The sequence below is a fragment of the Miniopterus schreibersii genome (assembly GCF_964146895.1).
Source record: "Miniopterus schreibersii genome assembly, chromosome: 15".
Taxonomy (NCBI): domain Eukaryota; kingdom Metazoa; phylum Chordata; class Mammalia; order Chiroptera; family Miniopteridae; genus Miniopterus; species Miniopterus schreibersii.
The window spans coordinates 52,007,994-52,023,444 of record NC_138115.1 but is presented as its reverse complement, the minus strand read 5'-3'; the positions used below and the strand labels follow the sequence as shown (position 1 = coordinate 52,023,444).

Below are 15,451 nucleotides of genomic sequence, written 5' to 3'. Positions count from 1 at the left end.
CAGTGACTGTGGAGTTGACACTTTTATACTTAGTCTGAACGTAGGTAGGAATTAATATTTTAGGTTAGTGTTTCTTATATGAGGCCACTGGCAGTTCTTGAGAGCAAGTCCAGAGGGGCCTGTGGAAATGCAGACACATTACCTGGGAAGAGGCCCGTTATCCACTGGCACCTGGGGTGTCTCACCTCATGGAAAGGGGACCTCGAGGAAGACATGCTGGAAACCGGCCCAGAGTACATGAGTGGGCGCCCGGGTGTCCCACCCACCAGATGAGCTGCTCAATTTAGTCTCTGTGATTTTACCCGTGTCTTACTCAGTTTCAGTTTGGGAGACGGGCTGGAAGGACGGTTTCCTCTATGGCCTGGGATGAAACCCGTTCTCTGGTAGCATTGTTCTGAGGTGCTAACAGGACTTTCAGTGCCGAAGGAGAAATGGCCGTTCAGGTTGGCGGCCCTGGGAGGCGATTCGGGGGCTCTGTTCAACATCATTTTCCCAGCCTGCGGAATGTGTACCAGTAATCGCTCCCAGCCTCCCGCGGAACAGTGTAAATCTGGAGTTAACCCAGATGTGGCTTCGAGGATTATTTCTGCTACTCAATGGACAAGCCACTTTGAATAAAAAGAGCTTTGTAAGCAGAATTTCAAATACACACAGAAGAGAAAATAGTGTAACAAAGCCCGGTTGTACCCAGCATCCACCTGGCGACACAACCGTCTGGTCTCTCGGAGCCGGTTTCTTTCTGAGAACTGGGATACGGGTCCTCCCCTCGAGGGAGCCCGGCGAGCGTGAGATGAATGGCACCTACCGTCCAGTAAGAACGCCGAGCGCCCCGGGACGCCGCGGGACACGCCGCGGGGCCTGGGTGCGGGCCCCGCGGTCCGCATTTTGCAGACGGGAAACAGGCTCGCGCCTGCCCAGGGGCAGCCAGGCCCGGGCCGGCAGCGGCCCCACCAGCGTTTCGAGTCGGCCTTCGTCCACGCGCAGCTCCAGGCGGGGCTTCTACGCGCCCTAAGGGGTCACAGGCCCCCTCCGCCCACCCCGCCGCCCTCGAAAGCACGTGGGCTCAGGGGAACGAGAATGAGAACGCGTCGCTCGTGACGGGGCCTCGCCCTGAGCCCACGCGCGGACCCGAGGGGCAGAGGCGGGGGCGGGGCCTGCGCGCTTCTGGGCTGGTCGGCCGCGGCCTGGCTCGGACCACGGCGCGCAGGGACCGTGACCGTGACCATCTCCCGTCTCCACGCGCAGCACGCGGCCGACCTGGAGAAGAAGCAGAACGAGACGGAGAACAGGAAGCTGCTGGGGACCGTGATCCAGTACGGCAACGTGATCCAGGTGGGCGGGGCGACGGGCCCAGGTGGGCGGGGCGACGGGCCCAGGTGGGCGGGGCGACGTGATCCAGGTGGGCGGGCGACGGGCCCAGGTGGGCGGGGCGGTGTGATCCAGGTGGGGGCAACGTGATCCAGGTGGGCGGGCGACGGGGCCCAGGTGGGCGGGGCGACGGGGTCCAGGTGGGCGGGGCGACGGGGTCCAGGTGGGCGCGCGACGGGGTCCATGTGGGCGGGGCGACGTGATCCAGGTGGGCGGGCGACGGGGCCCAGGTGGGCGGGGCGGCGGGGTTCAGATAGGAGGCGACGTGTCCAGGTGGGCGAGGCTATGGCGTCCAGATAGGGGGCGATGTGGTCCATGTGGGTGTTCAGATAAGGGACGACGTGGTTCAGATAGGGGGCGACGGGGCCCAGGTGGGTGAGACGACGGGGCCCAGGTGGGTGGGAGGGACACCCTCCTCTTCCCAGCCGGAGCCCTACTGAGAGCAGAACCGAAAGCCACGCATGGACCGGGCCGGGCCGCATTTCCGGGGACTCGGGACAGCCGTGCCCGGGAGGCCTAGTGCTCCTCCCGCCCCCCACTCCGGCCCCCCACTCCCGCCCCCCACTCCCGCCCCCCACTCCGGCCCCTCTGCCCTCCCATCCCCGGCCTGGGGCACCTCTGTGGCTCCCCAGCTTCCCGGTGAGCTGGGCCCCCACTTTACCTGCTGGGAGGAGCCGCAGAGGTCAGAGCCTCGCCGACACCCTCCTGTCCCCCCGGTTTCAGCTGCTGCACCTGAAGAGTAACAAGTACCTGACCGTGAACAAGAGGCTGCCCGCCCTGCTGGAGAAGAATGCCATGAGGGTGACGCTGGACGAGGCGGGCAACGAGGGCTCCTGGTTCTACATCCAGCCCTTCTACAAGCTGCGGTCCATCGGGGACAGTGTGAGTCAGGTCCCCCCCGGGCTGTGGCGGCACTGTACCCGTCGGGTAGGAGAATTTTAAATCAGAGCCTCCGGCGACTCCTGACCTGCTTTGTGACAAGCTGTCACGGCCCCTTCTTTCCAGGTGGTCATAGGTGACAAGGTCGTCCTGAACCCCGTCAATGCTGGCCAGCCCCTACACGCCAGCAGCCACCAGCTGGTGGACAACCCAGGCTGCAACGAGGTAAGGAAGGGAAACCGAGGCACAGCCTGGGGCGGGGGGGCACTGCAGGAGCAGGCCCCGGGGCCACAGCGTGTTTGTGGACAGTGACTCCGGCAGCGACATGGGCATGTGTGGAAACTGAGGCCCAGTCAGGGCCACCTCAGGAGGCTGTGCTGGGCTATGTGATGGGTGGGGCTGATTGTCCCCCGAGGGTGCAGTTTTTGGAGCTTTAAGTCACGGGAGGATTGGTTTCCAGTTGATTAAGCCATAGAAGGGACTCTCTTACCAGGTTTTTCTGGCCAAAGGGCCCTATTGTCTAATTTGTCCTTTTAGAGAGAGTGCTTTTTGCTGATTTCTCAGGAGGATCCACTGCGGCCACCAGCAGCCCTGTTGAGTGACACTTGCTTCTGGTAGTTCCCCCCCTTAGCCTCTAAACTGACAGTTACAGGACGCAGGACAGGGACAATGGGGACGTGAATAGTTGTCTAATGTTTGAGGACACAGCTCTGGAGTCAGTAGGTGTGGGTTCAAATCCCAAATCTGCCCCCACCCCAGCTCTAGGGCTCTAGGTTAGTCCCCCAGGCTCCCTGGGCATCAGTCTTCCTGTCTGTGGAATGGGCGATGGTCACTCCTGTTTTCAGGGTGTGGCTGAGGACTGGATGGACTGTCACTAAGAGTTCAGTGTCACGAACGTTTCAGAACGTAGACACTGGACACTTTCTCACCTTTGCAGTTGGTCCCCTTTTATAGGATTTGTTTTCCCTGGGCCTTTACTTTCTGGCTGCAGAAGAGACTTAGAGAAGAGGGACTATGTCGCTCCAGAAGGGCGGGGCCTGGCGGTGTAGTCGGGGAGCGCACACCGTGGCTGGTTCAGGCGGGCCCTTCGCTCCGAATGGGCCGGCACCTGCACCGCCTCAACCGCAAGGGTGCCGGCCTTCGGGTCTGGGGCTGGAAGTCAGAGTTGCCCTGAGGGGAGCGTGAAGTGAGCCCCGATTCTCTCCCAGGTCAATTCCGTCAACTGCAACACCAGCTGGAAGATCGTGCTTTTCATGAAGTGGAGCGACAACAAGGAGGACATACTGAAGGGGGTGAGCGTGGGCGCCGTGGCTGGGCCGGGGGCCTCTCCCCGGGCGGCGGCGGTGTCCCGATTGAAGTCCACGTTCCTTCATCCCTCGGTGTGACACGCAGGGGGACGTGGTGAGGCTGTTCCACGCCGAGCAGGAGAAGTTCCTCACCTGCGACGAGCATCGGAAGAAGCAGCACGTGTTCCTGCGCACCACGGGCCGGCAGTCGGCCACGTCCGCCACCAGCTCCAAGGCCCTGTGGGAAGTGGAGGTAAGGGGGCCGGAGGCGGGATGCCCACCCTGTTTCCTGGGGCTCCTAGAGGAACCCCCATCCCGCCACGTCCGACCCGCCACGTCCGACGCTGCTGGTGCGCCTGGGGCAGAAACAGCGTCTACTTTGGAGGCAAACACACTGACACCGGGAATTCCTTCCCCCGGCTGTCGAATCCTCTCTTCCGCCTGGTTTTCTCTCTCTCGCCGTTTCTCTGTCGCAACTCACGTTAACCGGGAGACTCGATTTCCTGGGAGACGTGTTGCTAGCGCTTCCTGTGCCTGGGCTCTGGCATCACATACGACACGATGGGCTCGCTGGGAGATACTGATTTTTTCAGCTGGTAAACGTCGCTGCCGGACCGTGACGTGTGTGCGATGGCCGGGATTCGGGTCCCCGGCTGGGGCTGACACTTCCTCCGCCCTGACCGCTCCCTCCGCCTCTCACAGGTGGTGCAACACGACCCCTGCCGCGGCGGAGCGGGGTACTGGAACAGCCTCTTCCGGTTCAAGCACCTGGCCACAGGGCACTACCTAGCGGCAGAGGTAAGTGCAGCCCCGGGTTCGTCCTTGAGGCTGGCGCGGCCCCCTTCCCTCCCTTCCCTCCCTTCCCCGCAGGCCTTGGGCAGCGAGGGGCTTGGGTGACGCCCAGGCACTTGCTCCTGTCCTGCCTTTCTGTTTCCTTCTGCCTCCTTTCCCTGCGTACAGACAAGGAAAGGTAACTGGTTGACACACCTAGTCCCTCCCGCGGGTTTCCATCAAGATGTGGGGAGAGGAGATGCTGTCCTGGGCACGTGATGGACAGCAAGGTGACCGCAGTCAACACTGCGTCGTGCATTTAAAAGCTGCTGCCAGAGTATATATATCTTTTAAAAGGATGCTAACCTGGGGCTAGGACTGCGGTTCTGTTCTGCTCATTAGCTCTGCTCTCCCCACATCTTACCTGCCCACCCTGCTCCTGACGGGAACGCCTGAGACACGGCTGTCGAGACGCGTGGCGGGCGATGCCGGCAGCACTGAGGCACATAAAGAATTAGTTTCATGAGGCATGTAGTTCTCAGAGCATCAGTGGAACAAACAGACAGGGCTTATCTTGTACTCAGGCGGGGGTGGGGAACCTTTTTTCTGCCAAGGGCCATGTGGATGTTTAAAACATCATTCGAGGGCCATACAAAATTATCAACATAAAAAATTAGCCTGCTGTATTTGGACAAACATTTAATTAACTCACCCCTAATATGATGGCTGGAACTGCTTCTCTTTGGGGAGGCCTTGGCAGGGCCAGACCAAAGGATTTCTCGGGCCATATACGGCCCTCGGGCCGAACGTTCCCCACCCCTGACTTAGAGGAATGTCAGTGTCAAAGAAATGAACTTCACCTTAAACGTCTGATAAGGGTTTCTGAAGAAAGACAAGACTTATTGCCGAAGGACAGGAGGAATTTACCTCTTAATTTTTGTGCCAAGTTAAGGAGCTACCCTCCTGTGTGACAGATGCTGAGTTTTACTACGATCTGCTGGGAGATGCACGATGCACGTTCCCACCGGATTCTAGTCGTGCATCAGATGATCCCCCCATGGTCTGGGGCCAGCATTTGGGGCTGTGCAGAGATTCTCAGGGTGAAGCCCGGCTGGGAGCCCCTCCCTGACCCCAGGGAAGCCCAAGTCTCATGTACCAGCCCCCCAGGATGCCTGACATTGGTATGAACTGGTGGCTTGGAACTCTTTAAGAACTAAAGGTCACACTAAGTTAAGTTTAATACGGAGCCCAGGGCATCGGGGACCCCACTCCAGCTGTGGGAAATGTCGATTCCACGGCTCAACCAAGATCCATGGTGGTCTCTCTGTTCCACAGCGAGTGTAGCTCCTGAGGCCGCAGACTTTTTATTTCTCACTGAAGTGAGCGGGAGGATGTCAGACTGGAGACTGGTCTTCTGTTACCGCAGGCTTTTTTCCCTGCTGTGTGCCGCCCGTCGGGGGCGGGAGGTTGTCCGTGTGTGCTGTGGTCCTGTGACGTGTTGTGGCATGCTGGTGTCGTGAGCAGAGGGAAGGGACATGTTCTCAGCCGCTCGGAGGTGCTCGCAGGCCTGGGCGCCTCCTGCAAGTGGGGCCGAGTCCTTGAGCAGTGGGTGGATGTTTTAATTTCCAACGATTCTTTCCCATCAGGTAGACCCTGACTTTGAGGAAGAGTGCCTGGAGTTTCAGCCCTCAGTAAGTATGGGCCAGAGCCTTCTCGTCTTTGTCTGGTAGGGCGAGGCCAGCTGTTCCGCCAGCCCGCCGCGGTCGCTGAGTGCTGGGGACGGGACGCCATCGGCCGCCTTCAGAGACGGTCTCGTCTGGGCCTTTCTTGCGGGCAGTCCTACGTCCTGTGTCCTGATTGGTTCAAGGGCCTGTCCGTCACGACGCTGTGTGTGTGCTCGCTCAAGGGGCCTCCGTCTCTAAGTTTTGCAGAAGTTCGTGGTATCTCTCGGAAGACTCCAGGGTTGGAGACGGCGTTTTACAAACAAATGTTCTTTTGCTGTTGACCCCAATCTGTCACTCATTCAGAATTTTCAAGGAATGCGTGTGCAAGGTGGGCGGTGCCCGTTAGCCGGTGGAGGTGACAGGTGGCTCGGTGCACCTGCCGTCTGTTAGACACGCTGCTGTCTAACCGTGTGTTCTTGCTTCCGCAGAGTCAGCCATGGGCTTTGTAACGCGGGAGGGATTTCAGTGCCAGCTGGGCCTTTCTCTGGAGGCCACGCTGCCAGTCGGTGCTGATGCGCAGGCTCCTGGGGCGCAGGCGTCCACAGCGGTGGGCTGAGGGGGGCAGGAGTTGTGTGGATGAGGCCGTTTCCTCGTCCCGGCTTCCTTCTGGTGCAGGGGTAACAGAAATCCACACGGTTGCTGCTCTGTTGGACGTAGCGTGTTCCCGTGATGGTCTCTGGTGCATGGGTTAAGTGTTACTGGGGCTATTTTTTCCCTAAGGAATTGGAGGGACTTTACAGTAGGCACATGACGGGAATTGAGTGGAGATAAGACGACGTCGTTTTTGGAAAGTGAACCTTCTCGTTGCATCTGGGTAGGACATTCGCTCTGGAGAAGACGCAGAGGGGCTCTGCCGAGGGCGTGTCCTGGACTTGGACTTGCTGGGGGGCTTCCCCTCCTGTCCTCTGTTCTCCCCGGGGCCCTCTTCTCCCCACTCCCAGAGCCCGGTGTGAAAGCTTTCTTCCCACTGTTAACGGAAGGTAGAGACACTTCCTCCGAGTTCTGCCAGCGTGCGCGGCGACCTGCGCCCCCCCTCCCGGCGTGGCGTTCACTGTGGAGGGCGCTCGGAGACGGGGCAGCAGGGGTGTCCCTTCTCCTGACACTTCTTGTCCCCGAGACTTCTTTATGTTGAGAGAAAGGTCTGCCCTCGTGGGACTTGCCTCCTTGGTCTCCCTGCTGCCGTCTGGGGGACAGTATGTGTCCCCCGAGGTTACTTTGGAGGAGACTGTGGCCTCCTGCAGGGAGCGGGGATGTGGCGGGAAGCCAGGCGGGGGAGGTGGGGGCGATGGCGTTTGGACCGCGGGACCCAGTGCCTGGGGGCTGTGAGGGCGACTCCGGGGGCGGCTCCGCCCGAGGGCCTCTGCACTGTGCCCGGGCTCCCACCAGGTGGCGCTCGCCCGCCATCAGGGAGGCGGTGGGCACCGAGAGCTGCGCAGAGGGTGAGCGGCTGCTCTTGGCGCCGGACGGCGGCCTGAACGGCCTGAACGCAGTGCTGGTTTTCCTCTGGCTCGGCAGGTGTCTGAGATCTCGCTGCCGGCCTGCGGTCGTAAACCAGAACCAGGTGGGGTTACCGTGGACGTGGCGTGGGGACGCCTTGCAGGTCGCAGCGGCTGGGAGAGGACGGTCCACGCAAAGCTCCCTGTCCCGAGTGGAGCTCGGAGAGGCGTGGGGCTCCCGGGAGGGTTCTCATGCTGCTGTGGACGGAACCGCGAGGTGTGGGATCATCTGGAAGGTCCACGTGGTGTTAGAGGCGGGAGCTCGGGAGAGGGAGGAGGCAGGTTTGGGGTATAAAAGCAGCATTTTTTCTTTTTCTCTTTTCTGCAGACAGGAGTTGGGGCTGCAGGCGAGCTGATCAGGCTGCCCATGGCCTGCAGCCCTCGGGTGGGGCCCACGGGTGCCGTCTCCAGGCTCCTCCCCTCTGCCCCTAAGACTTCACCTCCCTCTCTGCCCCCCTCAGGGAGGAGGCAGGGCATCCGCCTGAGCAAAGCACACTAAGGACCAAAACAAATGTCCCCGAGTAGATGCAGGTGGTTGTCATCCTGCAAGGATGACACTAATCGTTGCCAACAAGCCCCTTAGCGTCGCCGCGCTGAGAGCGGCCCCGCGAAGCCTCCAGCAGCGGGTGCTGGGCTGGGCACCTGCTCCCGCCTTCCCAGGCAGGCGGCCCCTGGTGTCTAGGTTCTCGGGGACACTTTCGTCATCGCTCATCCGGCCTCCCTCGAGATCGTCAGTCCCGGCCAGACGCTCACGTAGCCGGGGCCCCTCCCGGCCCTGTTGTGGGCGGCCCTCGCGATTAACGACGAACTTTTTTTTCAGGGCTGGCCTGACCTCTCGGGTATTTTCTTGGCCACCCTGGGATCATTGCTTACTGACACTTGGGGCCAGATCTCTTTGTTGTATTTCTCCTCCTGGGAAGAGGCCGCATCCGATTACCGCGAGGCAGTGTCACCGTGGCTCACGCCACGGCCCTTCGCCGAGTCCCCTGGACGCGTTTCTCCAGCTGCCCCCCCTCTGCCCAGCTGGATGTGGCTCGGCGGGTCCCCTGCTGCACTCCGCCCTCGGACGGCGACAGTCATAACCCCCTTTTCTAAATATTTCTGTTGCAACCCAAGGAGGGAGCGCGTGGCTGTTCTCTCGTGGAGGCCGCGCCCGTCTTGTGTGGCTGCTCTGAGGCGCCGGAGCTTTCCTGCCATTGCTCACGCCGTGTCTCCTCCCCTCCTGTGGCCCGCGCCCTGCTGGTGTCGGCGATGGGTGCGGCCCGCAGCATCCCTGACTCTGGCCTTGGCTCCTCAGGTGGACCCCGACCAGGACGCCTCTCGCAGCAGGCTGCGGAACGCCCAGGAGAAGATGGTGTACTCCCTGGTCTCCGTGCCCGAAGGCAACGACATCTCCTCCATTTTTGAGCTAGACCCCACCACTCTCCGCGGAGGCGACAGCCTTGTCCCCAGGTGCGACTCTAACGTGGCTTATCCCACGCGAGTCAGGCCGGTGGCTGTGGCCTGGCCGGTGTCCTGGAGTCTTTCTTGAAGGTTTTCTACGGGGGGTGGGGGTTGGAAAAGGCCTTGTTCTGACTGCCCACTGGAATGGTGTCTGATTTAAAAAAATTTTTTTTTGGCTCATCAATCGTGAGTCCTCAGTGGTTGGGTAGAAGTGCCACGTGTAGGTCCCCAAGCCAGACCGGAAGGTCGCGTAGCTCGGTGTTCCCATTGCGTTCCTCTCGTCCTTCCCAGCGGAGGGGTCTCCTGGTGAACTGAGTGAACAGTTGAAGAGAAATTCTAGAGACGGGAATATTTGAAATTCACGGAGTACAAAGTAAATTTTATTATAAGTATTCAGAAATCAGACCAGTCTTTGGTTACTTTACTACATTTAACTCTTGGTTCTGTTGCAGAAGAAAGAATTTCTGGGGGGATAACTGGCCTATAAAACGGGACAAAGCTCACCCCTAATAAAGTCAGCAGCCATCTCCCGAGTAGCGGCTGCCATTCCCGAGCATTGACCGCACGCCGTGCCCAGTGCCACACGTGTGTTCTCTCATTTCATCTTCACAAACGCCCCGTGAGATAGGTGTTCCTATCGCCCCTTCTCACAGATGGAGAAACTGAGGCTCGGAGAGTTTAAGCCACTCACACAGGCAGCAAGTCCCAAATCTTAAATGTTTAAGCCCAACAGGGTTGCTGGGACGTCTCTGACTCACCCCAGCATCGGCTGCTTTGGTGGTTTCGTTGTTGGATAGAATGTGTCCTAGGCCGGCGGCTGTGGAGAACCTAAGGATTCCCACCCGAACCCCTCTTCCCCCATAGGAACTCCTACGTCCGGCTCCGACACCTGTGCACCAACACCTGGGTGCACAGCACCAACATCCCCATCGACAAGGAGGAGGAGAAGCCTGTGATGCTGAAGGTGAGGCCGGGGCCGGCGCCCCTTGGCCCCCCCCCCGACGCAGGGCCCTTCTGGGGCCCCGGGGTCCCCGACACCCCTGAGTGCGATGCCAGCCCTTTGCCCCAGGGACCCAGTAGAGCGAGCCCGGGCTTCTGAAATAGCCGGCGCCTTTTGTTTTTTCCTGTGGCCTCTGCCCGAGAGGTCGAGCAATTGTCCGGGCTTCGTGTCAGCCTGAGCGATGTTCTGGGCTTGGGGGGTGGTTGCTTGTGCCCTCGGGTGCATCAGATACCGGTTGATTTTCCCCAACCTTTATTTTCTCTTGTGTGGACTTAACCAGGTTTATTTGGTGCTGGGGAAGTTATCGGGGTTCCTTCTACTATTACGAACGTTTTCAGGTACATAGAAAAGTTGAGGGCCTGGTGCCGTGCCAGCCCTGTACCACTGTGACTTAGAGTCAGGAGTTGCCGCCTTGGACGTTTGCTTTCCCCGTGTATTTGTAAACGGGTCGCGAGTCGGCCGTGCTCCCCGTAACGGGCGGGACTGTCGGTGACGGGGGAGCCCCACTTCCTGCCGCGCTGTCCGGACACCACCGGTCTCTGGAGGTAGCGACGTAACGACCGGGGCGCTTTCTTCCGGATGTTTCCGTGTCTAGTTGGCTTTGTCTGCAGCGTAGCTCCCAGCTCTGTGCATTGCCCAGTGTCCCCTAAGCGCAGTGTTGACGTCGGCCCTCGGCCGCCAGGCTGCCCACAGACACCGCCCCGTGTTTCAGATCGGCACCTCGCCCGTCAAGGAAGACAAGGAGGCGTTTGCTATCGTGCCCGTCTCCCCCGCCGAGGTCCGGGACCTGGACTTCGCCAACGATGCCAGCAAGGTGCTGGGCTCCATAGCCGGGAAGCTGGAGAAGGGCACCATCACGCAGAACGAAAGGAGGTAGGGGCCCCGCGGGGACCAGACGTGCTCCCCGGCCGCTGCGGACCCTCCGGACCCCTGGCGGGGGGCGGGGGGAACAGCCGTGCGGGAGAGCACAGGTCTCAGCATTTGTGGGCGAATCAACTGTGGTTTTCAAGCAATCGTGTCGTTCGCTTTCACTTTTTTGAAAGCCTCTGAGGTTGTAAAGATCCTATCGCTTCGTCTCTGGGACGAGCTTATGAAACGTTGGGGGTGGAGGCTCTTCTGAGATAAAATGTGATGACTGATAGTTTGCGAAGGTGGTGATCCTTCCGGGGACACTGACGTGTCATCTACAGGGTGTCCCCCGAATACGTGCACACACTTTGAATGATTGTGAACTCAGTGGTGATCAACACACAGTTCATTTTCAACGTTTAAAAGAACCTGCAGGAATGAATAATTTTTTGTCGACGCCTGTTTTCAGACTGATGCCCGTTGTGGCCCAGGCCCTGCTGGTGACGAGCAGCAGTGGAATCGCCAGCGTCAGGAATCATTTCGTTCGGCGTCTGTGCCCTCAATTCATCGGCTGTTGCCCATTTTGCACAGTCAATTTTATCTTTTCTGTGTCCCCATAAAACAAGTCCAGTGACACTTTAAGGATGAATTTTCTTTGTTCAAAGCTTAGTCTGGTTTCACCGATTAATTCAAATCAGTTAAACCTGAAAAGGAGTCAGAATTAAGTGAGTGATCAGCTGTCAAGATGTGTATACATTTGGGGGGCACCCTGCCTGTGTCACTCTGACTGGTAATTGGCTCGTTGTCAGTTCTGAGGTCGTTGGGTGAATGGGTCTCCTTTTGTGGAACTGGTGCCTTGGGCCTGAGACCCCGCGGGCAGTGTCCTACCTGTTGAACACTGAGCCCCTCCAGTGTGTAACAGCCTCTTTGCCCCCAAGGTCGGTCACCAAGCTGCTCGAGGACTTGGTTTACTTTGTCACCGGTGGGACCAACTCCGGTCAGGATGTGCTCGAAGTGGTCTTCTCCAAGCCCAACCGCGAGCGGCAGAAGCTGATGCGGGAGCAGAATATCCTCAAGCAGGTGGGTGAGCAGTGGCAGGTGGGGCTGGCGTCGCGAGAAGTCGGAATCAACAGGTGCCCAGTCCCCGTGGGCGGAGCGATGCGGTGTCAGAGGGTTGCTGTGTTTGGACAGAGACTTTCCTGGGCCGTCCAGCCAACCTTGAGGGTCCGGTCAACCTTGTGGTTTTATTAGCTCCAGACGGAGGGTCCGCCGTGAGACACTGGGCGGTGATAGTTTTCCTCTCTTTTTTTGCAAACAGATCTTCAAGCTGCTGCAGGCCCCGTTCACGGACTGCGGCGACGGCCCGATGCTGCGGCTGGAGGAGCTGGGGGACCAGCGGCACGCCCCGTTCAGGCACATCTGCCGGCTCTGCTACCGGGTGCTCAGGCACTCCCAGCAGGACTACCGGAAGAACCAGGTGCCGGCCGGCGGGTCCTCCCCGCGCTCGGGGACGGCCTGCGGGTTCCGGGAGCCGGGAAGGGTGGAGCACAGCTCACTGTTAGGTTTGCTCCTAGGGAGGAAGTGGAGTTTAGCAGCTGCGGAAGGTGTAGCACTGAGTCCTTCAGCAGGAAGCCTGAGGCTTCCCCTCGCGGCCACCTTGCCGTGAGGTTTTCTTCTTTCACGTTGGTGGCACATCTTTAGTTTTTACGGAGCGTTGCCTTAAGGCTTGGGGACATGATTCTGTGTTTGTACTGAAGATGCCGGACAAAGGGATGCTTCACGTCTGGGTGGACGGAGCCGCGGTTTCAGCCCGCTGCTCGGAATGACGCACAACTTAAAACCTACCAACTGTTTATTTCTGAAACTTTCCATTTAATATATTTGGACTGTGGTTGGCCCTGGGCAACTGAAACTTGGGAAAGTGGAGTCTCGGATACGGGGGGGACACTGCACCGCAGAACGATGCCTTTACCACTTTGACTCTGAAAGGCTTTAGTTCTTAAGCTCCGACTGCCCTCTGTCTGGCTTTTGAGTTCGAACTCCTCTTGGTAGTTTAATTTTTTTTTTGTCATAAAGACGGTGTGGATCTTAAGCAAAGATCCAAAGTGTTAGATAAACCTCGTTAGCAAGTGTTTCTAAACCGCTGACTTTGCTGCTGTCTAAACGTGAAGCCCGGTGTTCCGTGGGTGCCGTGTGCATCGGCCGGACAGGTGACCGCTGGGTCCTGGGAGTGCTCCAGGCTGTCCCCCCAGCTTTACTGCTGCTCCAGGGTGTGCCAGAGGGCTTATTCCGCCCCGTCTGCCCTGCTCCTGTGAGTCCCAGGGCATCACGCCCGCTCAGAGGAGACGGACTGACCCCGCCCATGCATGGAGCCCTTGGCCTGGTGGTCGCGTGCGGGATATGGTGGTAATTTGTCCTGAAGGCCGGTCAGCTCCCAACCCGCATCCTGATTGCATGTGGGCGGAAAAGTGGCCCCTGTCCACCTTGTTTGTCCTGAACACTTTCCAGGATTTTGAAATTAATTTTAAAAAAAGGGGGGCCACTTGAGCTTGGAGCCGACACGTCGTTTGTCTGGAGGTTTGTCAGAGGTCTCCATGGGTTTGCAAGTATTTCATGGAATGTGACGTCTGAGCCCCAAAGAGAGATGTCCTTACTGACTTTAAAAATGTGTTTGCACCCCAGATAAAGATAAGAGGGGGTACCATTGTTCTAAAAACGTGTCTTCTCTGGTACAGAGCAGTGAGGCACAGCTGACTCTTCTTGAATTAGGAGTAAAACCAGAGCCGAAAACAGCTTTTGACCTTTTAGAAAATTCACAACAGTAAAGTGTATGCTGCACATGTGATAAAAGGCCCATTGCAGACACGGGGCATTTTGCTGAATTACTTTGATGGGGCAGGTTGAGTGGAGCTGGGCTGAGGGGTGAGTTGCCCTGGGTGCAGCTGTGGGGAGGGGTCCCTGGGGACGTCCCCGGGGCAGACGTTCTGCTGGGATGCCACGAGCTCCCGACCTTCAGCTCACCTGGGCCTCCCCCCCCAGGAGTACATCGCCAAGCAGTTCGGCTTCATGCAGAAGCAGATCGGCTACGACGTGCTGGCCGAGGACACCATCACCGCCCTGCTGCACAACAACCGGAAGCTGCTGGAGAAGCACATCACGGCGGCCGAGATCGACACCTTCGTCAGCCTGGTGCGGAAGAACCGGGAGCCCAGGTGAGGGCTCCTGCGGGGTCGCGGTGCGTTTCCCGGAGTTCCTTTGTCGGGGGCCCGCCCGTGTGACCCGGCAGGTGTTCAGAGGGACCTGGATGAGCCATGCTGAGAGCGTGGTCCTGGGGCGAGACCTGGGGCGGATCTGAGCTCTGACTCCGGCGAGCTGGGTGACCCTGGCTTTCCCTCTGAGTTTGAATTTCCTCCCCTGCTAACTGGGTAACTGAAAATTCAATGAGCATAATAGGTGAAGCACCTGGCCCTGAGCAGGTGCTCAGTAATGGCCATGGCTGTGGCCTGTCACTTACTCTTTAGCACCCGATTATCGGTCAGAGCACCCGCCCCAAGTCGCATCTGCGAGTCTTTTGCCAGCTTGGTTGTCCCTTGAGTGTCTCTAGTATGAACCGTTGCTTGTGTAGAACCCGCACAGCCTCCCTCACACCGACTGCCCCTCCCCACGCTCCTCCCTCTCCTGGTTGAGACCCACACCACCAGCGAGCGTGGAAGAGTGCACAGCGTGGGCGTCACACACGGTCAGCCTGCACACCTGATTGTGTTTTTGGAAAAACGACTCCTCCCACCCATAAAAATGACATTCTATGGAGCATTCTCACCTGGCAGGGAGAGAACCAAGTGAGCGTCCCACACGAATTACCTCATTGACTCCTCGGAACAGCCCTCGGAGGTTACGCTTCCCTGCGGATGGGAACCGAGGCTCAGAGAGGCTGAGCAATTCCCCCGGTGACAGCACAAACGAGGGCGTGGCTGGTGAGGGTCACGCTGGGGCTGCCGCTCAGCAGTCGGGCCTCGGAGCCTCCCCCACTCTGGGTACCGCTCCTTTCTTCCTTCTCTGGTGGCACAGTGGACACTGGTACCCAGACCTGAAATGTCACCTTTTACAGAGGGTCAGGCTCTGAGCGCCACACCTGGCTCTGTGTACAGGTCACGCCTTGTTCGGTTTCTCTCTCCGGTAGGTTCCTAGATTACCTGTCCGACCTCTGCGTGTCCATGAACAAGTCCATCCCGGTGACCCAGGAGCTGATATGCAAAGCTGTGCTGAACCCAGCCAACGGCGACATCCTCATCGAGACCAAGTGAGTGGGGCCGGGCTCTAGGCAGAGGGGAGGAAGGGATGGTGAGGGCAGGTGTGTGGTTCGATGGGTGTCTGCACTTGTGAGTGAGAAAACCGAACCCACAGGTTCTGTGGACTCGGCCTGGAGTCAGGCCAGCCGGTGCCCGAGCGTCCCTTTGCGGAGGCCTTGGTCGGGGCCTTGAGTGAGCTTCGTTGTGGCCACCTGTGCACGAGGCGCCTCTTTACGTGCTGGTTTCAAAGTAACTCGAGCTCACCTGGGAGCATTTGACACGCACCTGGTTTAATTTTAAGAGTTGAAAGTTCTCTAAGTAAAATCATTTATTTTGAATGTTAAAG

General features: G+C 58.9%; 1 protein-coding gene across 4 annotated transcripts in view; it reads left to right on the top strand.

Moving 5' to 3' along the window:
* ITPR1 (inositol 1,4,5-trisphosphate receptor type 1) overlaps positions 1–15,451 on the top strand; it is a 181,795-nt gene that overhangs the window by 71,744 nt on the left and 94,600 nt on the right. For 3 of the 4 annotated variants that reach the window (XM_081159980.1, XM_081159977.1, XM_081159978.1), the window contains exons 6-19: positions 1,246–1,332; positions 2,092–2,250; positions 2,374–2,472; positions 3,456–3,539; positions 3,640–3,786; positions 4,236–4,331; positions 5,951–5,995; positions 8,822–8,976; positions 9,832–9,931; positions 10,680–10,840; positions 11,755–11,896; positions 12,135–12,293; positions 13,856–14,028; positions 14,997–15,116. In XM_081159980.1, coding sequence (XP_081016106.1) covers positions 1,246–1,332; positions 2,092–2,250; positions 2,374–2,472; positions 3,456–3,539; positions 3,640–3,786; positions 4,236–4,331; positions 5,951–5,995; positions 8,822–8,976; positions 9,832–9,931; positions 10,680–10,840; positions 11,755–11,896; positions 12,135–12,293; positions 13,856–14,028; positions 14,997–15,116 — 1,727 coding nt within the window. The remainder of the gene's footprint in view (positions 1–1,245; positions 1,333–2,091; positions 2,251–2,373; positions 2,473–3,455; positions 3,540–3,639; positions 3,787–4,235; positions 4,332–5,950; positions 5,996–8,821; positions 8,977–9,831; positions 9,932–10,679; positions 10,841–11,754; positions 11,897–12,134; positions 12,294–13,855; positions 14,029–14,996; positions 15,117–15,451) is intronic. The other variant, XM_081159979.1, reaches the window with a different exon arrangement.